Raw genomic sequence first — 27,880 nt, 5'->3', positions numbered from 1 at the left:
TGCAATGATTCTGTGATCTGTGAAAAACCCAGGTTCTCTATTTCTGTAGAACAGTGACATAAATTTGTGATGACAGGGCTGGGGCTCTCAGTAGCAGTGCTTCAGGCTCTGAATCAAATGCAGCTTTTAAAACTTTGACAGGAAAACACATTCCCTCTTCACTGAATACAACAAGGATTTGTACATACGTACACCTGCATGAAATTACATTTGCAGATCAGTCACCTGGCTTGGAACACCCGGTTAAAAAGGGCCCACTGCAGTCTCCCCATGGCTGTTAGGCTGAGCAAAGCTGTGAGCATCCCTTACCCTGATGCAGGCAGGCAGGTAGTTGAAAACGGTGGCTTTCAGCGTGAAGGACTCCCCACGCACCACAGAGTAGGGCATGGTGAGCTCCACAAAGAAGGGCTGGAAGGCTCTCAGGGAGACTGTTGGGGACAGGCCAAAGCCTGTGTCAGCTGAAGTGCAGAATGCATTGGCTTTCCACTCAGTGATGGTGTCAGGGATGGTCACTTCTAGATCAGCTTTTCCCTCAGAGCTGGTGAGGGACAGAGAACAAGATTTCAGTTGCATTCTGGTGTTCATCTATTCTCCTACTGAGCAACATCTGCTGACAGCAAACCCCTGCCCAGCTGGGATACAGGCACTGGCTTTTGCATGCTCCTCTAAAGCACCCCATACTTAATGTCCTTAAAAATGCCTTTGTCTACTAGAAGTACTCCTCTCACTGAAATACTGATACATCCACCGAGGCTTCAACATATTCCAAGGTTTTGGCCTAGTGACCACACTCCACATCCTCTTGAACACTTACTTCACTGAAACTATGTCCCAGATCCATGTCTCAGGGAAGTACTTCCGGACAGTCTCCATAGGATTGCCATCAACCATATCTTCTACCATGTCATAACTCATTTCTCCATGCAGATTCATTGCAGAGACTAGCAAATTTATTCAAGGACAGGAAGAAAGGAAAAGATGCGTCAAACTCCATTCTAAACCAGGACAACTACTTTCCCTCCAGGTAGTTGCTATTCTTAGGTCAAATTTTAAAATTGAAAGAACAGCTTTGACATCTTGGCCACTAGAAACATAAACTTTTCTGTTGCCATCTCAGTATTTAATTTTTCTTAATGTTGCTACTCTTCTTACAGAGATTGGATGGAGCTGAGCATTCTTTCCCCATTGCCAGAAAACCTCTCAGTGACAAAAGAACCATTGATGATGTGATGAGGGCATATTTCTATAGCAATACAGAATCAAATTTGAAGATTACTGTCCCCAAATATTACCATGGCACACAGTTTAATAATCTGGTTGAAGAACTGATTGCATTTATACATGACTAGAAACAGAAGCCACACTTAGCCCTCCATCTAGGAATTTTTTAAAAGTGAACATGGGTCTTAGCATCTCTGGCCATCTCACAGTCTTGCATAATGTTGTGCCTTACAAAAGGCTTTTCCAGCAGGCTTAGAAGACTTTACATCTTCTCAAAGCAGACAGCTGTCTTGAGCCATACTCTGATGACAAACCCTCCATTTCAAAACCAAAGATCTGATCCTTATGACTAAGAGGCTAGAAGCTGTCACTGGACCAAAAGCTACAATTGTTTAATTGGAGCTGCAGTACTGTGCCATAAAAGTCAGTAACTGGAAGTGATATAGATGAGTCTTTTATATAGTCTTTCTAATCTCAGATCTGTTTAAGAAAGCCAGCAAAAAAAAGCAACATCATTCTCTCTATCTTCACAGTCACTGAACCTACAGAGAAGTGACATAACCTACCTAGCCCCTTACAGTCATGTAAATGGGGAAACTGGGAACAGAACCAAATTTCTCAGCCCCCAGTGATAAAATATTGAACCACGGGATTGTACCACTTTCTCATTTGTCTTGGCCCACTTTTACCCTAGTTGTTCCTCTAGCTATTCTAAGAATGTGGCTGCCTAGAAGCAGATGCCCCTTTTTTAGTTTTTCATAGCTGGACTCAGATCTGAAAGGAAAAAACCCATTACTTTGTGCTGAAAGACTCCTTTAGTGCCTACAGGCCCTCTGCTGCTGCAGGCATGGCATGGGTCACCAAGCACACACAGCTCTAGCCAGGCACATCTGGCTGCCTGGGAAGATGCAGGCAGAGGTGAATCAGTTTCATATTTCAGGACTAGGTCCAGAAGGGAGGGATCCTGAATTAGGTCAGCATATCTGAACGCAATCAGATCTGCCTGTGTAATTAATATGCAAAGATTAAAAGAGGGAAGGAAAGAAGCAGGGTGGTGAATTTTAGGAGGTTGTGTGAGAGGTAAAACCAAAAAGGTACTAGAACCACTGTAACTCCTTTCCATCATGTGTTCTGGGTAATGCTCGCAGAGTTCAGGCTTATGGATCTTGCTGCTAGTGAAGACTTTTAAGCCCAATTCCTAGTAAACAAAGAGAAAGAAGAACAAAAAAATATGCAAAAAAATGGTTTGAAAATAAACTTTATTTAATATGTCAAGAATGGATCTACCTAAGTCTGGTATTGATCAGAATAATAAGGGCTTGTATGTAAATTCCAGATAGGGTGGTTTGACACAGATGTGGAGTCTCTATCGTGGTATTCTCATACTAAGGCTAAATCCTGGCATGATCGGATGGAAAGGTAAGGCCACAGGCCTGCCTTGGGGACTGCTGCCTGCATGAAAATGGCATGTGTGGAATGCACTGGAGGGAGGGTATCCAAAAAACTTTGTATGGGACACTTTGGGTGCATATGTGTGGATTTATGGGTTATCAAATTAACTGATACTTTAACAAAGACATATTTAAACCAGAGAAAGAAAACATGAGGGAATGAGAAATTTCTAATATTATGCCACTCGAGGTAATTTTTCAGGTCTGTTGCCTTATCCAAGCCCATTTGCAGCCGTCTGTACTATGAGGAGACCTTTCAAAATTTTAATGGTTTAGAGAAGCACTCAGTTACTGTTCATGGGCTAAGTAGATGTGGGAACTGGGCCTGGTTATTTTCTTGCATACAAACATGAGCAAGTTTACAGCAAATGAGCTTATCATTTTATTAAAAAGCCCTTCAGGGCAGGTGAGAAGAAGAGAGGAGACTGAATTAAAAAAGGGAACAAAAGACAAAAATGAAAGGCTGGTGCTTACTTTGAGAATGTCGTAGGCATCCCCTTCGCCATCAGAAGAAATGGGTATGTAGAGAAATCCATTTAATGACAGATTGTCAAGTGACACACATGGATTGACATTGTCTTCTTCCAAGTAGTATTCCCTGAAGCTATAACCCTGGCTTTCCTTTAGTGGAAGAAGTTGATACACCTGGAGAAATGCAAATAACAGGGAACAATGCAGCAGATCACCACTTACAGGGACAGACACAACCTAGCACTCCACTGGTAAATGCCAGCTTCTAAAAAGCAAGTGCAAGGAACACAACTGTAAAAATACATAGCCCCATGTCTATAGTGCTGTTAGTGAGGGCTTGCTTGGTTCTTGTACTTGCTCGTTACCAAAAGTAGCCAAGACTCACAGAGCTGGGAGAAAGCTCATTTTCAGGCTTCATAAGGAGAACACTCTTGTCCACTGCACGGAGGGCACACAGGGATCTTGGAGAGGTGTGGAGTTGCAGGTGTGTGTTGGAAGCAGGAAGACCTTCCTTGGGTGCAAAACTCAATCTCACCTGCAAATCCAAAAGGACGTTCAAGCAACCATTTTTCCAGATGCTGTTACATCATGATTCTGACACTTCTAGCTGTGTGAACTGAAATTGGCTAGTGTCTAATGGATATTCATCTTTGATCATTGTAATTAGTAAGGATGAGTGATTCTCTTTTTGTTTCTGTCTTGCTCCACTTTTTAAAATTTTCATAACTTTGTAGCTTATTCTGGTCACCAATCCTCAGTCAACATCAGGTCAGAACATTTCATGAACCCATTGTGAATTCTGCCTTCATTCTGGAAATCTAAACTGAGCTGCTGTCCACAAGACAAACATGGGTTGCATAAACCATGATTTGTACTCACTTTATTGGGGAGGCACATTTCCACCTGGAAATCCTGTGAACTGGCAATGACTTCCCCACTGGGTGAAGTGGTGTACACAAGCATCTGTGCCACGGGAGCAATTGCTGCCTTGACAGGGAAGCTCAGCCGAAATGTCCCAGAAGCTGACAGAGAGACCAAAAGGCTATTCAATATGCGAGGGGTTCCACTATGTGCATTTGCCTTCCCCAGATAAAAAAAGTCAAGTTCACTCCTGATGAACATTTTTAGTTATCAGAGGCTGGCAAACTGACACATGACTAAAATTTATGGCTGCTACTGAAGATGCCTGCGTTCAAAGACTGATTGTGAATTGACAAAACTCATGAGTTTGGAGGGCCTCTCCCTGCATACTAGATTCTCCCCACTTAACATGTGGCATGATTTCTTGATGTTCCCAACCCTTTCTTTCCTCTCAAGCTCCAAGATCTACAAAAAAAATAGTAGAGGCAAAAAAAGTAACATAACTGTTGCAAAGGGTGACAGCAGTCAAGGTTGCAGGGTGGCTGAAAGAATAACTTGCAAGGTTACTGCTAAGCAAACACTTATCTGAACACCTAACTACTGCTCCAAACACAATAGAAAATGCCCCTCTGTGCTGGAAAACTCTATCAGGGCCTGAGCTTTATGTCACAATCTGGACAAGGTGACACAACATCCCTTGGGACCAGCCTGGGTGGCAGTTCAGTCACTGCTCCTAGTGAGGATACAGAACTTTGTACAGCACATGAGACCTTTTACTGCCATAATCTGTTTATATCCACTGCAGTGCAACTCCTTCTCACAGACTTACAAAATGTTTCCCTCTTCTCATTTTCAAAAGACATTTAAAGTTGCATCACAGTCTCTGGTACTGAAATGTGTAATCTTGGACATTTATGTGAATAAATTTAAATGTGTTGATTAGAATATAGATATGCATGTGTTTGCATGCTTACAAGGCAGGAATAATAAAAAAAAATAGGGGAAATGAGAGACACAAAGAAATGGAGGCTCTTCCTGCTCTTCCTGCTTGTTGTACATGTGAGTCTCACAACACTGGTAAGCATCCACAATCAGAATAGGGTAGAGTGACCATCAGAAAGCGCTGGTTTTATGAAGTGGCCAAAATATTATACTTATTTTTGGTTGAATTTTCTAACATTTTCTCATTAAAAAATTAGCACCTGTTGGAACTCAGAGAAAACAAAACTAACCAAAGCCACGTCATATAAAAAGGCTTAATTTTGAAAATTCAAACATTACACGCAAAGTTTGAACAAAATGTTAAATTCAGTGTTTGAATTGAAGTAATTTACCTACATCCCCTCTGCCCCAAATTACCATCAGAAACGCTAAAAAGGCATAGATCTGCTCACCATCTCCAGGATTCACAGTCAGATCATGGGTGTCAGCTAATTCGATTTGTCCCTTGGCCATCACCTGTGTAACAGAGAAATCTTCCTGGAATTGTTGTTTCCAGTGTTGAAAGGGGAAGGAACGTTCACTGGGTTAATTGTAAGAGTGTGAGCAACACCAAGAAGATGGTCAATGAGTGCCAGACTGGAATTTACTGGGTCTTTGGAGACAGAAATATTTGCTCCTAGGAGCGTCACATTGATCATACATATCTTTGCTTTTATATATATTACATATATAGATCAGGTTCAAATGCATTGAACCATACATAACTCTGGGAGTCATCTGCACATTTCTAACAATTTGGAACAGATTGGACATCAAAAAGTCTCCTCATTCCTCTCTCAGTCGCATTGTGAAACAGTATGAAGAAAAATTTCACCAGGATTAGTTTTAACTGCACTAAGTTGGGACAGAAGACCACGAGCTGCAAAGAATACGAGCTTGACTAAGGTACCTGAAGTCAGACAGTAGGCAATAGCCCAAATGCTTCCTGTAATTCCCTCATTTCTAGAAAAAGTTTCCTTTTGCACAGTCAAAAATGCTTTTTATTCAGTTACTTTTGATATGGAATATTTATTCCATAACACCATATTTCAATTTCAAGATGTGGGATCCACATCTGTAAAAAAGGAAGTTTCTCACTGTTTGTTTACCCGCTGTACACACATACTTAAAATCAATTTTCCCAGGCAACTGGGTAAACGAGTATATTGTCCTACCATGAATTTGTTAGAAGTCTTGAAAATAAGCACATAGACATGTCTAGCACAGGTTTCTATTTTTTTTAATATCAGTCTAAGTCCCCTGATGTTCTGTGCAGTCCACCAGAACTGAAGTGTCTGCTTTACTGGTATTTTTATTGTTCTCCAAAGCTACTCTTGTCTTCTCTGCTAGTGTCATTAAATGGGATAACCAGAAAACCAAATTTAGGGAGAAAGACATCCTATTTGGATATTCATTTGAATATTCCTCTTCTCCCAAAAGAGACTGACATGTCATTGTTTTGTCACAGTTCAATTAGTCTCTCTTCTCCGAACCCCAAAATTAACAAATTCATAGTTCTTAATGCCAGCATGTTACAGTCTGTTCCAATTACTGTGGTCTCCCAAAATTCTGCACACAGAAGAGACAGAAAAGAGAAAGATTAGCGAAGTGTATTTGGGTTGCACTATTGGAGGTTTCCATTTCAAATGCTCTCCATCATTACTGGCCATCTAGCAGCGCTCTGGTTGCTCATCATGGAACACAGCTAGAGGTTACACACTACTTTCTGTGGCCATAGATCAAAGTAACCCCAAATGTGTCTTACCAAATAATAAATGACAATTTTCTTCTGCTCCCCCATGGCCTCTGGTGTGAAGATATAGTGCACCTGGACCTCTGCTGAGGAGCCACAGCTTAGTGTCTCAGGCTTTGGCTCAATTTTGAGGAAGCTCTTACTGAGGGAGTAAGAGCGAGTCACTCTGCGTGTGGTATGCTCGTAGGACGGTGTCATCCAGTCACTGTCGTAACAGTTCAGTTCAGGTTTATGCTCTGCCTGAGAAGGATGAATAAAAGGTTCATAGCCAAACAAATACAGGTATAAAAGCCACATAAAAGTCTACAGAAAAACTCTGGATATGTTCTGTATTTTGCATGCTTAGGAGATTGTGGATAACATGCAGAGAAGACACAAAGAAGTGAGGTGACCCACCAAGAAAATTGCCTTACTTTCCAATTGTCAGAAAAGACTGATAATCCATGGACAGACACTTCCCCTGTTGAAGAGAAAGACAGAGGCTTACCCCTGTCTCTGACACTCACTCGGATTTCCAGGGAGAGTTCTGTGAAGCTGGTAGTGTCTATGGAAAACCAGGATCGTCCCTGCTCATCTGTAGTGTAATTCCCTTTGTATTTGTTTCCACCCACAGTAATTGTGATGGTTTCATTGGCAAGTGGAGCATCAGTGCCATCGACCAGCTTCACCTAACAAAGCAATAGCAAACTTCAGGTTTTAGACTAGCAACAAAAAGCAATTGACAAGTAATACATCCTCTTCCCTCTTTTCCTCCTTGCCAGGCAGGATATTTCTTGATACAAGAACAAAGGAAAAGAATGTGGAAATGCGTGAGGCGTGCCCTGAGTTGTCTGAGGGTACAACTAAGAAAATTCTCAGCAAAACAACCCAGTCAGCCCATGGAAATTATCTATTAGGATCCTTAGTTCCTCAGTAGTTTTAACTTCCCTGGCCAGCTTCATTTGGGACTTCCACTATGTATCACCTGCCTCTTGAACCATGTAACCCACACACCCCATGACTCCATCTGATGGGATTGTGCACTTGTGTGTTTGCTGCGCCACTCATTGCCCAGGGTCTCAGAAGTTCCCTACCGTCCCAAAGAGTGGGATCCCTGGTTTGTACACATAGTCCAACAGGTCAAAGTGGATTTTGCTCATGGTGGATGTGATACCACAGGAGCCTGTTCCAGTCATCTCAATTCCTGCAACAGAGCACAGTAAAGAGGGATTATTAATGAATTTCTAGTCATGTTACCCCACCTTCCTTGTGTTTGCCAGTTGGTCCTGTTATGCATGCCATCACCTTGCCTTCTTTGTGTCCTACATACCTGTGCCATCTTCTGTGATTTTGCCTTGTACCTCAATGTTCATCTCATATCCCTTGCGTAGGAGCTGAAACACCTTGGTCCTCACCACACCAGAAACACACCCACGAGCATCTGCCTAAGCGAGGGATTGGAGAGAAAATTGAAATTCTGTGAACAAAGTTTGTGCATTGAGGAATGAGAATAGATACCCCAAACCCAACATGCTTGACTTCTGTTCATGAAATTCCGGAATTTCTTCAAGGGTTGTCTTCAAAAACTTGTGTTCAGCCTGTTTCCTAGCGTTTCATCCACCAGTATTTTCTGTGTTCTGTGAGGTACCTGACACACAGTTTTCTAAGGGCCACACTGGTTTCCTTGTTAATTCCCTCCTGACTTAGTTCTGTTTTTCTTCCTGTTTCTTCCATTGTCTTCTCTCTTTGTCCTGTTGCTCTTTCTCCTGTACTTGACCCATATACAATGCCACCTCATCTTTGTTCCTTGTTCTCAGCCTTCTTGTTTTCTCCTCATCTTTGCTCCTTGCTCACAGTCAGTCCCTCTCACAGTTAGAAAATTCCTTCAAAGATTCTTTTCTCAGTTTGCGGAACAATAGCAAAGACCTCATGGCTGGCAGCTGGAGGTTTGTCACTGGTTTCAATGGGATCAGGTTTTCATCATCAGCTCTGTTTCCAGCTAAATGATCTCTCTGTTAAGAATGCCTTCCTCTGAGATTCTTTGCTTTTCCCTAGAGAGAATGCTATCTCTAATGCCCTGCTCTCTCCCAGCCAACATATTTGATCTTTCTTGAGACAAGATGGCCCATTAACCTTCAGAAAAACCACTATGTTTTGATCTTGGGACTCACCCGCCTAGTGAATTCTTCACACACAGATTCTGTTTCTTTTCCGTAACAACTTGAAGCAGACTGGGAAAATTTCCGGCATACTTGGACATTCACCAAACCAGGAACAGGTTTCCCATAGGTGTACCTAATCACAGTGTGTTAAACAATGTATCAGATAGGGAGACAATCGGGCACAGTCAGACAGACACATCTCCTTAAAGCCCTCTGTGGATGATTTCCCAATACTTCTGAAAGGCTGACTAATCTGACATTTTAATGATTTCCATCACTTCCATAGTGAGATTCTTCCATCATCCATGGAAGATACATTCATCCTGTTCTCGGTGGGGCATCTCTGCAGAAAAAGGTTGACTTCAGAAAATTATTTCAGGCAGGAGCGTTTGTGATTACAAACTGCTCAGGGTTTAATGAAGAAATGGAAAGACAACCAGGTACTCAGAAGGTGTGATTTATGAGTTAAAAATGAGAATGCTGGGTTATTGTCACCAAGTTAAATGATGTCTGATCTGGCATCTTGGAGTATTTGAGAATTCAGCATTGGCAGAGAAGCTCTAACTGAAGAAATGTAAAGACAGAAAGAGAAAATGTGAAATAAACTGGGAAGAGAAAGATGCAGATTTGTTTGACATAATCTTTTAAGGAACACAAGGAAGACCCTTCACTTTGACTGTTCAGGCCAAACGGCAGGTTCAGGACTGACAGAATGAAATAAGTGTTCACTACATGCCTGGAAAAAGTTTAAAAACCCTCCCTGAGCACTTTTGGTCCTCAGCAAAAAGGATCAAGAGTGAAGGATAAGCAAGAGAGATTTACTGGAGCTCTGTGACTCACAGACCACAGACAGACACTGGAAGCTCGTTGTCCTTAATAGTGATCATCTTTGGGACCTTCACCAGGACCTCGAACCTGGGCAGCACTAGATGGAAGAAAGAAAGTCTGGTATGAGAAGAGTGAATAAGAGTTGTGTGCTACACAGCAACCCAAGCACAGAGCCAGGATCATCTTCATATGACCCTCCCTGTGGTCTCCAGTATTTATCTCTACCCCTTCCATAGGTTTTCTCAGCCTTCACCACTGTTTGGGTTCAAAGGCAATTAAGGAAGTTTGTAGTCTTTACCTTGCCTTATTGGCAGCATGGGCTTATGTGGCTCCAGACAGCTGAGCAGATCCCTCACCTGAGTCCATGCACAGGGACACACTGGTCCTGCGTGGTGTCTTCACAATGCATAATTTGCAGGTGGGACTTGGAGCAGCACATTCACCACCTTTGTAATTTACCACATTGAAATGCCCCAAATCATCGATTCTCTTGGCTGATTATTACTGCTCTGGAGATGCAGAGTTGCTCCTAGGCTCACTATGATGCACCATGGGATATTGTCCTGCATACCCACAGAGTTCAAGTGAATCTAGCCACAGGCTCTCAGATCTATATTTTCAAGCGGAAAAGGCAGCACTAAACCCAATATAAAGGAGCACAAGTAAAATACATATTTTTTTACTTTTTTTTTACATATTAAATTACATCCCTCTTCCCATATTGCATCCTGCAGCCTTACACCTCCAACTCCTCATGCCCAGGACTGGACTGAAGCATGTAATGTTCTGCTTCCAGGTGGTGCAGCTGAGGGATTTTTTCACAGTGCGAGGAAATAACAGCAGAGTGGGTGCACATCCAGGAAATAACCCTGAGTTATACAGTTTAGACACAAATTTGCCTCTAAGATGGGAGGCGAGGCTCAATGTTTCAACCCCAGGGTGCATTTCCTCAAAAGATTTTAAGAGAAATAGCAATAGGAGAGATTAATACGAAAAAGACTAAAGAACAAAGGAAAGAAAAATCAGTTTAGGGGGAGGCTAACAATGGGACTTAACATTTTTGATTTTGTGGGGCATTCAGAATGGTCTTGAGGGGACAAGGAACAGGCCATCTGTCACCATGGCAGATTGAAGCCTATAGCCTGGTTTATGGTGAAATTATTTACCATTCCTGACTCGAAGCCAAATAAGCCATCTCTCATGGACTTCAATGGCAATCTATGGGCTGCATATTCCAGAAACAGCAGGTCCTGATCAATGGATCTGCTGTTTCTGGAATAAACATCTGGTCTTCATGCAGAGTCAGTGGAAAGCCTGGGGAATGTGAAGCACTGGCCAATCAGCCTCCTCAAATGTGCACTACAGTCAGAATGCACATCTATGGTCAGAATACACATCTACACCTATGGTCAGAATACACACCTACGATGACCCAAGAAGCTTTGTTAGAGAGCTGAGGGTTAAAAGGCTCCCTGCAGCAGCACATTTCTCCTCACTCAGTCTCTCCTAGCAGTCTTTTTGTAACATTCATGGATTGTTCTTCAATCACAAGTTTTCTACCAAACATGTTTTCTAAGCTTTCACAGAAACAAGGAAGAGCAAAAATAGAGAGGACTACGAATGGAGAAGGAGACCTTATGCAGATGATGAGACAAGCAAAATAGAGTCACCAAAATATTGTCATCTCTTACATTCATATCTAGTGCTACTTGCAACAAGCTGCTGGACTGGAATAAACTGAGACAAAGCCAGCTGAAATTGGCGCCACAAGCCATACACAGGAATTCTGGCATGTCCTGTGCTCCCCAGAGCAGTTTGAGCAAATACAAGCTTGGGCAGGTCGCAGAGATGCCGTGAAGTCAGCAGTCACTTCTGATACTTAGCACATTCTGGCTCAGCCCCTATGAATCCCATTGCCTGTTATATTCTGTCCCTCCCTTCTCCATGCTGTTCCCAGGAAATTCCAAACTTAGTAGTCACAGTAAAAGGCATTACTGTCAAATTCCTCCCCTTACCAAATTCCTCCACACTGAAGGAGTGCTCCACATGGGATGAGATGCTCTTCTGCACAACTATTTTGTAGAAGCCTTGAATGGGATCTGAGGTGAGGGGGAAGGAGAGCTGTGTAAAGCCTGTTTCAAGTTCCACCCCTTGCCACTGGTACACACGGTTCCTCTGGGGATCCTGCAGGTGAGGGTAACAGTGTCACAAGACAGTACAGGAGAGTGCCAGGGACAGAACAGTGCAGTGCCCAGTGCACGCACATTCCAGCTGGGAAATACCTATCTGTAATTATTCAACAGTCTGTGAGGTTCTGAAAGTACTTACCTGCCAATTCTGCATAACTTGCATGCAAGAAAGCTTTTAAACACTTTTGTGTTTTCTCCCCCTCAGCTGTACCTGCAAAGGATGGGGCCAGGAAACCAGGCAAGGCAGACTGGTAGGGTAACAGAAGGGAACAGAACCGGGATCAGAAGTATAGCACATGGAGAAAAGGAGGAAGTTTCAGCTTTCTTGACTGGCCATACAGCATGCAAAAGTTTTGGTTTTCTCCTGGCTGGAATGAAGACTGCTGAAGTACCAATAAACAATCTGCTGAGGAATCAGACACCTGACTTACCTATGGGACTGAGAAATGTACATGTATAAGAGTCCTAAGCTTGTGGTTGGGTGGGGGAATGGTGACAGGAACAGAGGAAAGTATACTCCCACATATAGGGATCCAGCTGAGAGCCCTCCTTTGTGTCTCCATGCTCCTAATGCTGGAGCTGAAGTCTCACCACTACTACATTTGTGTATTGCTCATTATCAACTGACCATCAATAATTAATCCCCTCAGCCCCAAATTTCTTGTAGAAGTCACTGATACAGCACAGTGGTTCTGCGTAGTTTAATGCATCCTTGTACCTTGGCTGTCACCAAAAGTTTATTTACTCTAGATAGGTGTGTGACTCAAGGTATGTGACTATGTGCATTTACTTCACTGAGATATTATCTCAGGGCTTAGGAAAAATGGAGATGTGAATGGCATTCTCCCAGCTGGAGGTCATCAGTCAGAGGGCAGAAGAGGGGGCCATGCTGCCAAGAAGCCACCTGGGAGGGTGGCACAGTCGGTAAAATGCATCCCATGCCTCTGACCAAATCCTCTTCATCATCACGTTTCAACCCTGCTGAAAAGTTCACCACTTATTGTGAGGGACACCACTGGGCTTCCTCAGAAGAGGAATTCAAGAAAATGTTTACAGTGAATGTTTACATTTCAGGCTGGGCTTGTGAACTTACTGTCATTTATGTGATGTATCTATAGGGAAGGCCTGAAAACCAGTTTGTTTTCTTCCTCAGAAAGGTGTTCTATTTTTTTTTTTTAATTACATAAGCAATAGGTCAGGATAATAGTTCAGAAGTAGCAGACTCATACTGACCTCTGCCTTTGTGCTTCACTAAGATAAATTAGTGACATCCAGGGTGTGGATTTACGGACATTTATTTCCTTAGAGGTGCTGATGCTTAGGCTGTCACCTTTCTTTTCCAGTCCAAATTTCATGCAATCACGTAGTAAACTGCACTGACAGATCTGATCTGGCTGAAGAAAGTACTCTAGAGTCATCTGGTGAATTTTCTGCCCCAGGAGTTCCCCCTCTACAAGAGTGTCTTGCAGACAGCTGTGAAATCCAAACAAAGGGCAGTACTGGCCTGAGAAGGAGCACTGAGGAAGGGAAAGGGGATGGTGAAGATGAAGGACAAGGCCTACACAAGCTGGTTTAAGCAGCACAAACACCATGCTTTACAGACTAGAGCTGAAAACACAGATGGCCTTCCTAGGGATTTAAAAGTGAAGGCTTTCATGGTTTTGACACATACACACAAAGGTTATTAAATTATTCAGCTTGTTAGGCAAGGACATATTTCTGGAAGATGTATTTGTTTTTACTCCTTTCATTAAATTTCTGTACTCAGTAAACTATCATCTCACTGAAAGGGAAGGGACCTGGACCCCATGGGACATCCCTAACAAAACGTAGCTCTGAGATGTTCCCCTCAGCCTGCTAATCCACACCTCCCACTGTCTTACTCTTCTTTTTCCAATATTCACAGATCATCAGTGGTCCACCAGCTCTGAAGCTCTTTTTTGAAAGTTTGTTGATGGGAAGAGAGAGTGACAGCAGTCTGAAAAGAGGGTACAAAAAAGGGGCACAGCCTGGTTTTGGCCTACCTCTGTTGTGATGACTCTCCAGCTCTAGACAGAGATGGTGCAGAATGGACACAGCAACCCCACACAGCAAGGAACAGTAAAAGGACTGACTGCACAGGACTCATTAATAGTGTAAACCAAAATAAATTTTGCGCACACTAATTTCAGGGTCTGTCCACAAGCCCTCATCATAAGTTTTTTCAAAAGAAGATATCCCAAATAATAATTATAAATTTTGGGGTCTCATCTGAAAAAAGTGAATGCTTGAATCATTGAAACATCCTTCCTATTAACTTTTGCCTGCCACTGAAGTTCAACCATTAAAAAAAAAGCCAGACAAAAAGAACATGCTTGGGAGGACAAAGGATGTCTATTTAATTTTGTTTCTTTGGTTTTGATAGCTTATTTAACACTGGTCTCTAATTTCAACCACACTTGGCAGACAGAGACCCAGTTCTGGCTGGGAAGACTACACTGCCAAGTGTAGTTCTGTTCACAGCATGGCTTTTAATGGTTAATTAGTTTTATCCTACAGCTCGAAGAATCATTATTGGAGTTTATTTTGATGCCTAGCTACTCAGCCTTCCTTTAACCAAAGGGAAAAGGTCACAGGCCTGTGATTTTTCCCTTGCCCTTCAGCCTGAAAACACCAATGCTGTGGACTGGTTGCTCTGTGCCTGCACATTCTTCTGCAAATAATAATGTAGTTATCCACTCACCTGAACGTAGACAAAGGGAAACTGTGGGGAAAGATCAAAAGAAAATCAATGTTAGAAATATTAATCACACGGAATTATTTTCCAGATTTGGACTGAGGGGCAGAAGAACAAAGAACTTCTAAGAAGTCTTTTGGATTGTTCCCTTTCTGTACTTGTTTTTTTCCTTGGATCTTGATGGCTAAGGGAATTTTATTTATAATATTTTAGGGCCCTGACCTTTTGTCTTACCACTGTATGAAGATGTGATGAAGCACAAGTTTTCAAAGAACTTGTCTGCATAAGGAACTGATTGTCAAATAAAACAAAAGGTGGGCTTGCACCCCTGACCAGTTCCATAAAACCAAGTTCTTGTCATGCTGCTCTCTAAGTGTGGGACTGCACCCACTGCCAGAAACAACTTCACACCTGTCACTACCCATGGAAACTTGTCCCGCACATTTTTTCAGTAATGAGATCCCTGCCCACATGCTTAGCCACATACATTGATTTGCGAATCTGGTTCTAAACATCTATATGCTTCTGAAAAGGGGGATTTTTTTAGGCAGAATGTGTCCTAGGATAGATTATGGAACAGGTAAAGCATGGTGTGAGAGAGTATCATATGCTTTAAAAGCTGTCTTCAGCGGTTCGGGATGATAACAGCAATGGTGTTAATTTAAGAATTAAATCTCCTGGCTAGCAACAAGGAATTAAGGCTCTACCTTCTCATTCAGCGGGTAGAAGTCTTTGTCCAGAGAGACGATCCGAAACTGAACTGAAGAGTGTAACAGAAGAAAAGGAAATTCCACCGTTAAATTTGTAGCCATCACAGGAAATGACAATGTTTCAATAATTTATTACTCATACTCATTCCATGGATCAACAGGCTCTAAATTGAGATCTCTAAGTAATAGAAACAATTACTTCAGGGTCTTTCTCTTGCAGATAGTGAGGGGCGATAAATTTAGCAGGATAATCAGGTCTTGGCTGAATTGAATTATCTCTTGGGAGTGCCTGTCCTGCTTTGTTGATTCTGGTGCAGCCAAGGGAGACTATGCTTTGCAGTCATCCCAGTTTTGTGCCTCTACTTGAGTAGAATGAATCAGTGCCTCTACTTGAGTAGAATGAATCAGAGCCTACACCTGGCTGAGATGCTGTGCCTGGAGAACGGAGATTAGGAATGTGCAGTGAACTAGACCTCAGCTGGCAGAAATAAGATTTACTGAATACTTTAGATCCCTCTATGAAGAAATCTGAAAACTTCAATACAAGTATGGCACCTCTGGAGAATGGAGCCCTTAAGATGTTTTGCTGTCAGAGTCAATACCAGCCCAATTCCCGGTACCTGTCTGTCCAGGCTTGTAGATGGGTTTGTCTGTCTGGACGAAGACCAAGCTCTCAGAATTCTTGACCAGCACTGACTTGCGGCTCTTGAAGCGCAGTGTGTCCCCTGTCACCGTCACAGTGAGAAATGCCACTGATGTGCTATTGGATTTTGGGAGCTAAGGAGAATGACGAGGATAACTGCTTTACTGATCCACCCCATTGCACTGAGCACTGAAGGAAGAAGTGCTAGCTGGGTCAGAAAGTTCCCTAAAGGGACAAAAATGACTCAGTGCAGGGAGCAAGAAAAAAACTGCTGCCTTCATTTATATACTTTTCTTAGAGAAATACTGAACCTGATCTTATTCCATCACATGATTTATCAAAAAGAAAATTAACCCAGATTCATTAATTAGGGTATGGAACCTGTTGTTTACATTACTCACCAACCAACCTTCTGCAGTAAAAAACTGGGAATAAGCTCCAGAAGCAGCCATATGATTTCATGGACCTCACTGTCTTTAACAATTCCCCAGCTTCTACAGTTTTCAGTCCACTCTGGTATTTTTCATCTCAGGCTTACTCATATCAAACAAATATGGGGCACATTCTGTCAGTCAAAGTTCCAAAAGACTTTATAACACATGCATGCAGAGAAGTATCATGTGGGATACAGAATTTGATAATGGGGGGAAAATCAGTCCTGGTAAGACTGCCACAGTCAGTCATCCACACTGAGTTAATTCTTTTGTTCGACTTAGCTTAGGGGTCTCTGGTTGCAGTGTGTCTTATTTCTCATTTCTGGACTGTTTGGATCTAGTGTCCCACATCAATAAACACAAGAGACCATCACACGAGGATGAGATACTCACAGAGAAAGGGATGCAGGTGAACACATCTTTCTCTGACACCACATCATCAATCAAGCTCCTGTTCTCCCCTAGGTACTCGAGTGTGGCACTCAGGGTCACAGACTCGTTCAGGTAGGTCAGCTGAACACAGATTTTCTCATGAGAATTTGTTTGGATCAGAAAGGGCACCAGCACCATGTACTGCCTGTGAAGGGAGGGAAGCAAGAAAGATCAGAAATGTGAAGTGGTTTTAAGGCAACAGTAATAAGTGAAGGGAAATTAACAAATCAGCATGCCTAATCCATTGCCATCCCTGTGAATTGCAGTGCATATAACATGAGCATTCATTTTATTTTGGGTTTATACATATTAAACGGTCTAACTAATTAGCCTAAAAGCAGGAAAATGCTTGCAGTAGAAGGAACAATTTCTATGCTAATGGAGAGTGCTTTACAAAGGATGTTTTGTTTGGCTTCACAGCAGGGAGTTAGGATGGTTTGAAAGGTTTCAGGCTGTTAATTGAATTTTGTATATTCCACAATCTCCTTTTGAGACTCAAAAGCATTAGCTAAAAACAGTTGAGGAAAAAACCCACCCACTTGTCTGACTCCTCCAGTCTTTGCCTATCCAGGTTTCCAAATCCTTCACATGCTGAGCAAAGATGTGCGTCCTTGCAGTTTGGGACCTTATTAAGATGAGCACACAAAGGATTTTGGGGTGTAGCGTTTTATTGCACCTCAAGTGTACTTGCATCTTCAAAGAGCTTTGAGATATGTCCCTCACAGAGGACCCTTAAACTAAGCTGCCATTCAATAAAAGGGATCATTTTACTAATAAATCAAATTATTAATTCTGTCCTGGATTAAGTGGTTGAAAGATAGGGCAGAAGGGGTAGGAACCAGTGAAAACCTCCAGAGTTTGTGTTGAGACTCCTGTTTTCCAGTACATACCTAAATGATCTTGGAAGTACAATTCTCTCATGATTGTGCAGGATAAGAAAATTCTAAAAATTGACTTAGATATTTGTGGAAAAGATTTTTTGTATGATAGAACTGAGTAGGAAAAATAGCAAATGAACTGTTCATAAAGGGAATATAAGAAGTGAGCTCCTACCACTCAGACTTGACCACTGTTGGTCAGCCTTGGAAAATTCTCAATCAGTAATTAGTAACAGACTGTTGGGAAGGGTTCAGAAAGGAATAGAGGGCAAATACAAATGCATCCATCCCGAGCTACATTTTTTCCTGGGCTCTGAGCTTTCTGGGGAGTCCTAAAGCTATTGTGGAGGCAATGGGATCCCAGCAGCTCCTGCATTTCCTTCACCGTGAGGCAGCACTGTGGTGAAGTGTAGCGAGGAGCCTGCTGGCAACTCTGCTCAGCCAGTGCTGCTGCAGAAGCTGTGAAAGGAGGGAACTCCAGCCTCCCAGAGAGTGAGTTACAGCTTGTGACTCTCTGCTTTCTCCAGTGTTTCCTTTCTTCCACAACCTTCTTACCAATGCTTCAGCCCACGCTGCTTCCCCTAATGCCATCCCCCCTGTCCCCTGTCAGTGGCACTGGCAACGTGACAATAACATCCAGTCTACAGAAAGGACAGCATGACCTAGTTTGTGGGGAATTTGGCCTCATTTCTCTTCCTGTTCACTGTTCTGCTGAAATTTTGGCCAACTTGCAGAACTTCCCCTTAGGCTGGCTTCCTTGCCTTTGAAACAGAGATATAAACCATGCTGTTTATAGACCTCTCTTTAGGTGTTTGGGGATGTGTTGTTTAGAAGAGACAGATGAATTAGATTACCATGAGTGTTTTAAGCAACTGTGGTCACAAAACCCATATACACACATTCCAGGACAAAAAGCATCTGGGCTGCCAAAAGAGACCTCGGCATGCAATGAGCTGTTCTGATGAGAGAGGCAGTGACTCTGACAGAGGCACACATCAAGGAGGAATAGGAGACCCTAGAGATGGTGGCTGAGGCAAAAATGGTGAGTTTGTCTCTACAGAGAAGGTAACGCTGTAGCTGAAGGTGGACTAATGTCTGTTGGTGTATTGACTCTCAGCTGGTTACTAGAACAAGCACCCAGCCAAAGAAGTCATTGAACATCATCAGCCCAAATCAATACCTGCCAATTAAAGCGTCATTATGGCCTCACACTTATGACCAAACGCAGAGTACTTCCAAGCATGTCCACTGCACTGTAAAACAGCTTACATGCACAACCAGAGTAGGAGAAAAATACCTTTGGCTGCATTCTTCCACAATCATTGAAATTTTGGTTACAAAGGATGTCTGGATGTTTTAAGCCCACCTTCCCTCCTGGAACAGGACTTTTGTGAAGGACACCATAGATGAAGTTTCTACCATCTGTCTGGGTCATCTGTTCTGGTGCTGCACTAACTTGATGAATATATTTTTTTGTAATATGCAATCTGAGCCTTAATTTTGTCTCCTGTCCAGCTTGTCACCTCTGAAGCAGAAACAGCAGCAGCTATTTCTGCCCAAATCAGTGATACCCCCACTTGCATAGGGCACAGTGAGCAAGTCTTGGTTGGAAGTTCATTTTTTTTTCTTCAGTTCAAGGGTTGCTTCCTTTCTGTGTTGTATGCAGCATCTGATCTATCCTGCACCCACAGCAAAAGTACCTATGCTACCTAGCAGTTCACTGCTCAGAACTGCCTCCCTACTGGGCTCCTGTCCTCCTTCTGGGGATGCCAACAACACCCCTCTCTCTCCCACCTCTCAGCCTTTCTTTGTTCTTCCCTCCCAGAACGGGGCTCAGTTAAGGGACAAAAAGCAGCCTACAAGAAAGATGGAGGGAGACTATTGCCAAGGGACAGGACAAGGGGAAAGGATTCAAACTGAAAGAGAGTAGGTTTAGATTAGACATTAGGGAGAACATTTCTTCACTGTGAGGCTGGTGAGGCACTGGCACAGATTGCCCAGTCAAGCTGTGGATACCCCATCTTGAGATGCTTAAAGCCAGGTTGAGTGGAGCTCTGAGCAACCTGGTCTAGAGAAAGGTGCCCCTGTCCTTGGCAGGGGGTTTGGAACTGAGCGATCTCTAAGGTTCCTTCCAGCCCAGGCCAGTCTATGGTTCTATGTTCCCCACAGGTCTGAGCATTATGGTTTCATTCCCTTTCCCCTGATGTTGGGCAAGAATGAATTAAGATTACTTAATTACTTGGAAATCAGATAACTGCAGGAGGACCAGAGAGCTCTGCCTGACCCCAAAGCAGACTTGCTTGGCTGATCCACCCCAGAAGCACTCAAACAGGGCAGACAAATGAGGGATTGATGGTACAGCATGAGTCAAAGGTCCTTCAGGCTGACCCAGTGGCAACTTTACCCCTGACCACACAGCAAGTGGCAGCAGTAGTGCTGCACCCTCCGCCAGCGCTGTGGCGGTGCTCGTGGGCATGAAATCTCTGCAGCAAGCACCGCTGGAGCCGTGCTGGTGAGAGCCGTGCCTCTGTCAGCACAGCAAGGGGAGCGGCAGCCAAGCTATGAAGAGAGGGGCTGCTCCCACCCAGACAAGAGGCTTCAGAGCAGCACTGTCCGGTGGGCAAGGCTGGGGTGGGCATGCCAGACTCCAGCCTGCCCGTGCCGTGCCGGGCTGCCCCTCTCCCGGCAGAGCCCAGGCTGCAGCCGCGCTCCCGGGCAGCGCAGCCCTGGCGCGGTGTCCGGGGAGGGCGCTGGCACCAGCCCCCGAGCCGCAGGAAGGGAATCTAGGTCACAGATCTCTCCGAGAACAAGCACATCTGAGGCTGCCAAGGGAAACAAACTGGCAGGAGAAAGGGGAACGAACTGGCTTGGAAAGCAACAGGAGAATGGGGAGAAGTAACTCAGTGATTGAAACAAGGACACTTTGGGAAAGGTAAGCACCTGGATCCCGGCATCGCGCCCACAACATCCCAGGCCCTGAGAGGTTTCGAGGCAGAAACATACTTGGGCAAAGGTGTTGAGAGGATCCAGGTTTGGACTATCAGGGCAGGACTGCGGGCACTGTGGGCAGATATTTGGGGAGGGTGGAAGGAGGCCACTGGCAGGGATAGTGGTGGGGAGGGGTCCCAGGGAGGGACAGCTGGGGGATTTCAGGATGGGAGCGGGGGGCACTGTCAGAGCTGTGCAGGAAACTCAGGGCTTGGTTATTAGTGGGAAGAAAATTGCAGGAAAAAGGGAGCACTTAGACCTCCCTCCCCCCTCCACACGTGTAGCTTACGGTTCTGTGTTGAGAGGAGTATTTCCAGGAAGAAAGAAGAGAAGAAGGAGGAAGATGTTTGGTTTGCTGGGCAGCTTGTCCTTCCCCATGGTGCAGAGCAGGTTGTGCTGAGCCAAGCAGTGCTGCTGTTTTCCTGCACCTTGTAATTCCCCTCCACTCCGTGCTCTGTCAGCCTCTTTATAGCTGCTCTCTGCAAACAGCCCAGGGGCTGGAGGAGATAAGGGCTGGGGGCCAGGGCCCATCCGGAAACAGGGAGAGGCAGCAAGGAGGAGCTGGAACAGAGGGACAGTATTTGGCCAGAGGCTCTGAAAGTGGGGGAAGGGTATTTATTTGGGTAATGCTTATATTAGAAACCTTTGAATGATTCATACCCTGTTTTCCTTAGCCCATCAGAAATCCACAGTGTTGGGGATGTGAACTGTGTTCAGCACATGGTAATATTCCCTGTGGGCAGCATCCAATCACAGCAATCTGATTTAAATTTCCACAATATTTCCTTCACAGTTCCTCTTCATCAGCACTTTAAAATATATTGTTTTGAGTTGGAATGACTGACACAGAAGGTGAAATTAATAAGTTAATATGGGCCATCATGAATATTGATGAATTCCAGTCACAGCATGTCTCATTCTGCAAAGTTTCCTCCAAGTCTTACAGTCCTCACTGCTTTGCCTGGCAAAGATGACACAAAAATTTGATGTGTCCTACATCTCCAAGTTTATATCACTGTAGAAAACACATTTTCCCTTGAAAACAAAATAAGATATTGAGCTGTGTAATTTTAATCACTTTAGCCCAATTCTGGTATAGTTTCCTCTGATTTCTTTTCAGTTTCTATTTTCTAGCTTTGTAGGTGATTGCCAATTGTCCAAAAGCAGAGTGGCTTGCTGCTGACTGCAATTGCAGGAAGAAAAGGTGTCTGTGGTTGGGTGCAAATACTCTCTGTACTTTCACAACACTTTTATATGTGGGAATCCTTGTCTGTTCCAGAAGTCTTAAAGAAGGTTTGGTACCTCTGCCACCAAAGGTAAATAATCCCAAGAAAGACACTTGTTTCTCTAATATGATCCTGTTCAGTCTCCTCAAGGATGTAGCACAATGCTCAACCCTCAAGGCCAAAGCCAAGCAATAAAGTGAACTTTAACTTTTGGCTTTGAAGAACAGGCATGTGTGAAAAGAAAAAGCTGTGGAAACATTTCTTGAAGACACTGGTATCATGCCTAAGGTGGTCCATGCACTTTCACCTAAGAACTCCTGTTGGAAACCAGCAGCTCTAGCAAAGGAATGTCTCTCCTTAATGCCAGCAGCTTTGTGTGGTGACAGGTGAGGAAAAACTCACTGTAAAACCCAAGACTTATATGAACAGCTCCAGTTAACAAATTGTATTAGCTGTTCAGCTAAAGGCAGAAAAGATATTACAGGGAAAAAAAACCCCACAAACATCGGTATTGTTATTTTAAAGGAAATCCAAATTATGATATTAGTTTTCGCAGCCTGAGAAAAAGCAAAAGCAAACAAACCCAAAGCAATTTATTTCGTATGACAAAAAAGTATGACAGGAAAAAGTACTTAGATAAACCAATAGGAATAATAGCAACTCCCAAAGACATAAGAAGGGGTTTCTCATTGTATAGGAGACAAAATGTTTCACAGACTACAGTGAAGGGAAGGTCATCTATTAAAAAAACCTCAGACAATATGAACATTTTACAAGTTGTACCAAGCAGGAACAGGAAGATACACAATGAAATTAAATACCATAAAATGGCTTCATCAGCTAAACTTCAAATGAAACTGGAAATGTCAGAATGAATAAAGATTATCCACTTTAGTTGCTTGTTGAATAATTTAACCTGAGAGAAGGGCCTGACAGCAGATGAACTGCCTTTCCCAGACATGGACAGCTGGGCTGTCAAATATAACTCATATTTCTGAGGTGTCATATGAACAAATGACTAAATTCAGGCATGGCAAAACCATCAATGAATTATTTTCATTTTAATGCACTTTGTAGATTAAATTGCAAACCAGATTGGTAGCTGAATTTTATAAATGGTCCTGTGACCATATTTTGCGTGATGTGAGGTGGCCATCTGTAGGGTAAGCCATATACAAGGTATTTAGAGGTTTTCTGTCTTTCTCAGCTATGTTATAACAAACATCCGCAGTATATATAAATTTGGTCTTGCCTTAGAAGAAATTTATACTGTATGCTGTAAAAAAGGCTATAAACAAGGTTATTTACCCTCAGGCATGAGAAATCCACAGTGTGTCTGTTTGATACTTACAGTACACAGCACACACAGAGTAGGATAAATTGTTGAAATCCCATTATAAAATCCCTCTAAGGTAACTAGTGAACGATCTCTAATAATTTTAAAGTGTGTAAACAGGAAACTGCTCACATGTTAGCAGATATTTTTGGATATTACAGAGAATTGAAGGTAATCCCTGATGCAGTAATAAATGACAAGCTATTTTAATTTATGCTTTTGTAGTATTCAGAATTTTGCCAAGAAGGGGGGTAGAAAAAGCAAAAACATTTATAAATATGTCTCTGACCAGCACTCAGGTCAATCAATTATGCTTTTTTTTGAGTCCTATGACTCTTCAGATAAAAATTTACCATATAAAGAGATATATTAAATGCATATAGACTTTCTGTTTAGCTTCAGCTGTAAAGTTAGTGTCCGGACGACCTCTCTCCTCAGGTACAGGCATCTCATGAAGGTTCTTCTGCTGGCCCTGAGATTATGTTCAAGTCAGGTTGAACAGTGTTGGAGCCAGGTTTTCCTCAGAGGTGCACAGTGGCAGGAGCAAAGGTAAATAGGCCAAGATTCATACAGAGAAACAATAAGCACATGGAAGGAAAAAGAGTGTTTCTCCCAAGGGCTATGTAACAACAGAACAGGCACCCACAGGTGCCGTGAGACATCCATCCCCAGACACCATCCATACTTCATAGCACAAGGCCATGAGCAGAAGTGCCAGTGTAGAGAAAACCCCTGATATTCATAGTGTGTAGGCATTTCAGAGATTTCCCCCATTTAGATTTAAAGTTCACTTAGCTATAAAACAGTAAAACTCCAAGTCACTGCCTCCCTCTGGCAGGCTGCTGGAAGAAGGCAGCAGAAGGCTGTGCCAATGTCGCCTCCCTGCACCCATGCTGTACCCACCTGGTGTAACACCCACCTGCTGAGAGGTGTGCAGGGGCTCTTGCTCCTCTCCTCTGTCCCAGGGCCATCTGTGGGAGCTGAGGTGGCCAGGGGGAAGGGCTTTGTGCTCAGCTCGGTTCCTGCCCTGCTGGGTGACATGATGCAAGGCCATTGGGCTCTCTGTGCTACAGCTAAGCCAGAATTTTGATACCCAAGACATGAGTCTTTTCCCAGTGAAGACAGGAGCTGGGGCTCAGCTCGTGTGTTTGTCCAGGATTTTGAGATAGAGGATGCTATAGGAAAACCAAATAAGAAAGTCCTAGTGGAGCATGAGGCAAGGAAATCAGATATTGTCACATTTAATCCTTTCCCCTGCACCTCTGCTTTGTTCTGTTCCAACTTGCTAGGCAGGGCAGAGCTGATATTTCAGTCGGGGGAACGTGTATGAGCAGTGTAACACAGCTGGAGAACACACCATTTATCAGGAACCTTTTCAACACAGTGTCCTGCTACAGAGCCTGTCCTGGGAACAGGACAAGACATCTCCTGAGCAGCCATGGGCTCTGAAGGGAGAGCCAGCTGTGCATCCCACAGTCAGTGCACAGGGCTTCCCAGATGTGCTTCACCTTGGCACACACCTTGGGGACACACCTTGCCTTGAGAGCAAGGACAGCAAGGGGAACTGGTGGGACCTAGAGCTTATCACTTCGAGGGAAGTGAAGCAGAAAACATCTGGCACAGTTATGCAATTGCTTCCAGTAATAACCCAGCCTTAGCCTCCCTATGGGCAGTGAGTCAAAGGGTAGGAGGCTGAAAAAATGTGTGAGGTTAGCACTTTAGCAGCATGCATGGAATCCTGTCATAGCCAGTGGTGATTTTTATCCCCTTCGCCTTTGACTGCCTGGTTCATATGTCTCTCTTCCCTCTCAAACAGGACTTTTTAAAATCTCCCATCTGACAGGTTATATACACACAGTGTGACAACATGGGGTGCAGAAGCCCTGCTCAAATCATGTTCTTAGGGGAGATCCTGGTTTGCCCAGCAGGAGCAGTGGTGTGCCAGAAAGGAGATCAGTGTGCTGAGCTGAAGGAGTATCAGAAAGGGGAAGAATGAGACGTTCCCTTGAAGGAGACTATTAGGTCCTGTATTCAATGTAATGCCTTGCTTTTAGGATTTTCTTGACCCTCAAAAGGTGACCCTTTACTAGGTAAAGCAGAAAGAAGCTTTCTCTTGCTGTGAGCTACAGGATTAGCTTACACTGTGTTGCTTTTCCACTTGAAAAATCCTTGAGGAAACTTTTCATTGTTGCTCTGAATAAAAAAATTCAAATGTATGAGTGATGTTCCTCGGGAAGTCATTCTCTGACATTTGGGGTTTCACAGTCAGTGGTGCCAGAGATGTGACCACAATTCTGTGTCACCTGGCTGATGAATCAGATGATGGGGGACACTTCAGTGCAGACAAAGCCCTACCTCCCTAATTGTCCACCAGGTACAAATGACTCAACAAAGAAATAATCAGAGAACAAAGCTGAGTTGCTTCCTCAGAGAAATTTGACATTGTCATTTGTTGGTTGAAGGGTCTTCTGACACATTTCTGGCCTTCTCTGATCATTGAATTGGTTGGCCATTACTCACACTCCACATTTGATGCAGGTGCTGAGAAGAAGACCTGAACAGCTAAATCATACAGGTGAGGTCTTGCTGCAGCTTATGTTGTCTAATAGCTTGGCACTATTGCCTGTGACACTGAGGGGATCACAGAGGGTTTGAGTCAAAAGATGGAGCAACCAAACTCCCAGAACTGAGGACTCCTTTGTCTGACACTAGCTAAGCATTTGAGGGGCCAAAGCAAGAGAATGCTTCTACACTAGAACTTATTTTTCTGGAGAGACCCATTTTTTCCCTAGATTTTGCATCCTACTGCCTGCACTATGGATGACACTCATCTTCTACTGTAAAAGCATTTATGTTCACTTTTCAAAGTAGGTATGGTCGTTAGGGTTCTTCTTCTTAATTAGGCCATAACATCAGCCTTTTTCAGATCCTTGAGTGTGGGCTCCACATGAGCAGCAAATCAATTCCCACGGTGCAATTAAACTCTACAAAGAATTACATAACACAAAAGGGAAGTAAGCTTGACAGAGCACTTCAGTAAAAGACACTGTGACGTGATTATACTTCATTAACACTTTTTATCAATAAAAATTGCATTTCAGAACAGCTTTTAATGTACTTCTAGCAGAGCCATGCATGGACACATAGGACATCTACAGCAGGTACAAGGACACTGGCAGACACCCACAGTGAAGCTGGGAGTTTCCCATTTATTGTAGTGTTGCTGACCCAGTCCAATATCCTGCACAACAGTTTCAGCTTTTTTAAAGTGAGATGTGCAATACCAAGCACAGAAAGCCAGTGCATGTGCCTTTGAGTTGGCAGCAGTATGGTACCTCATAGCAGCTCTTGGGCCAGTGAGCCTGATTTTATCACACTTGGACAACACAGTTTGCTTAGTCTATATGTCTAAAAAATTACAGTAATTCTACCCTCTGAGGCCCGGAACACTCCCCAGATCCCTGGCACCTCAGGATTATCAGATGGCAGAGGAAGACATTCAGGCTGGTGGGTGTCCCTGGCTCATTCAGCCCACAATTAATATACTTGCTTCAGTTTCAGGTGTGTGGCACAAAACCTAGAGCTGAAACATGACAGCAAGGTTCCAGACACCTTGGAGGTGTTGGAATATGTTTTAAAAAATATTGCTGTTCCCTGTGGGAGTGGAAGACAGGGAGACATGATCTAGATGTAAAAATCTGGAGGGAGAGTGTGAGCATGGGATATTTATTAGATCTGACTGCAATGAGCAATTATATGTTTGAGCTGAAGGATAAAATTGGGCAACAAACATTACATTTTCAGTATGCAAAGGAAGAGAGTGCAGTGGGAAATGAGTATTTCATGTTTTAATAGGCAGGTTTGACCTAACAGGAAGATAAGATTTCAAAAGTATGATAAAAATGCGCTTTATTTTTTTTTCCCAGGACCTTGCTTCTTCCCAGGAAACTATGTTCAGCAGAACAGAATAACATATTTAGCCAGACCTGAGGAGATTTTTATGAGTTCCATGTGAGATGCTGAAGCCTTAACTTAATTGGCCTTACATTCCTCAGGAAGATATACACCCTGTCTTCACATCCACTCAGTCTGCTCTCCTTTTCAACCTTGTTACCATAAGTATTGATTTCTCTTGCTTTAGTCCAGCCTGATGCTCATGTAAATCAAGTCAGTTGCTATAATGTGGGCTGTGTCAGGAATGCAAAATTCACAGCCTTTCTTGCTTTCCTCCTTTTCCTCCTGCTGGCAGTGATGTTTTAATTTTGACATTCTGCATGGAGATCAGAAATGTATCCAAACCCATTTAATGTCCCACAAATTCCTGGTCTGTGGAACTTAAGAAAGTGGCTTTTTATAATATCAGTATCATGCATACCCTGCATGGCAAGCCCTATGGAGTACTAAAAATCAAATTTTTTAGTGCACTTTGAGAGAAAAAAAAAAATATTTTGGGGAGAGGAATATCCTCCGTTGGCCTGATGATTAATTTTCACCGGGAAAAAAAAGCAAACCCGCACGCAGCCATTAGCAAATCTCCTGGTGGAATGGATCCTGTCGAAACACATCCTAGCCCTTGGCTGGATGTTAGCCCTCGGCACCTGAGCAGTTTGCACTTAAATTC

General features: G+C 43.3%; 1 protein-coding gene across 1 annotated transcript in view; it reads right to left on the bottom strand.

Annotated features, from left to right (window-relative positions):
- Window positions 1-21,286, bottom strand: part of LOC102034966 (alpha-2-macroglobulin) — a 42,445-nt gene extending 21,159 nt beyond the window's left edge. Inside the window, exons 1-19 of the mRNA XM_031062276.1 lie at window positions 20,987-21,286; window positions 16,793-16,976; window positions 15,943-16,099; window positions 15,320-15,372; window positions 14,619-14,639; window positions 11,723-11,891; window positions 9,720-9,804; window positions 8,889-9,012; window positions 8,048-8,162; window positions 7,812-7,921; window positions 7,245-7,406; window positions 6,751-6,978; window positions 5,399-5,462; window positions 4,023-4,165; window positions 3,529-3,678; window positions 3,147-3,317; window positions 2,326-2,419; window positions 815-941; window positions 310-538 (exon numbers count right to left, since the gene is read on the bottom strand). Of these exons, the coding sequence (XP_030918136.1) occupies window positions 310-538; window positions 815-941; window positions 2,326-2,419; window positions 3,147-3,317; window positions 3,529-3,678; window positions 4,023-4,165; window positions 5,399-5,462; window positions 6,751-6,978; window positions 7,245-7,406; window positions 7,812-7,921; window positions 8,048-8,162; window positions 8,889-9,012; window positions 9,720-9,804; window positions 11,723-11,891; window positions 14,619-14,639; window positions 15,320-15,372; window positions 15,943-16,099; window positions 16,793-16,976; window positions 20,987-21,228 (2,628 nt within the window). The 5' untranslated portion in view covers window positions 21,229-21,286. The remainder of the gene's footprint in view (window positions 1-309; window positions 539-814; window positions 942-2,325; window positions 2,420-3,146; window positions 3,318-3,528; window positions 3,679-4,022; window positions 4,166-5,398; window positions 5,463-6,750; window positions 6,979-7,244; window positions 7,407-7,811; window positions 7,922-8,047; window positions 8,163-8,888; window positions 9,013-9,719; window positions 9,805-11,722; window positions 11,892-14,618; window positions 14,640-15,319; window positions 15,373-15,942; window positions 16,100-16,792; window positions 16,977-20,986) is intronic.
- Window positions 21,287-27,880: the final 6,594 nt, after the last annotated feature.

The sequence above is a fragment of the Geospiza fortis genome, unplaced genomic scaffold, assembly GCF_000277835.1.
Source record: "Geospiza fortis unplaced genomic scaffold, GeoFor_1.0 scaffold286, whole genome shotgun sequence".
In the NCBI taxonomy this organism is placed as follows: Eukaryota; Metazoa; Chordata; class Aves; order Passeriformes; family Thraupidae; genus Geospiza; species Geospiza fortis.
The sequence above is the reverse complement of the archived record's forward strand: the minus strand, read 5'-3'. Positions and strand labels throughout refer to the sequence as shown.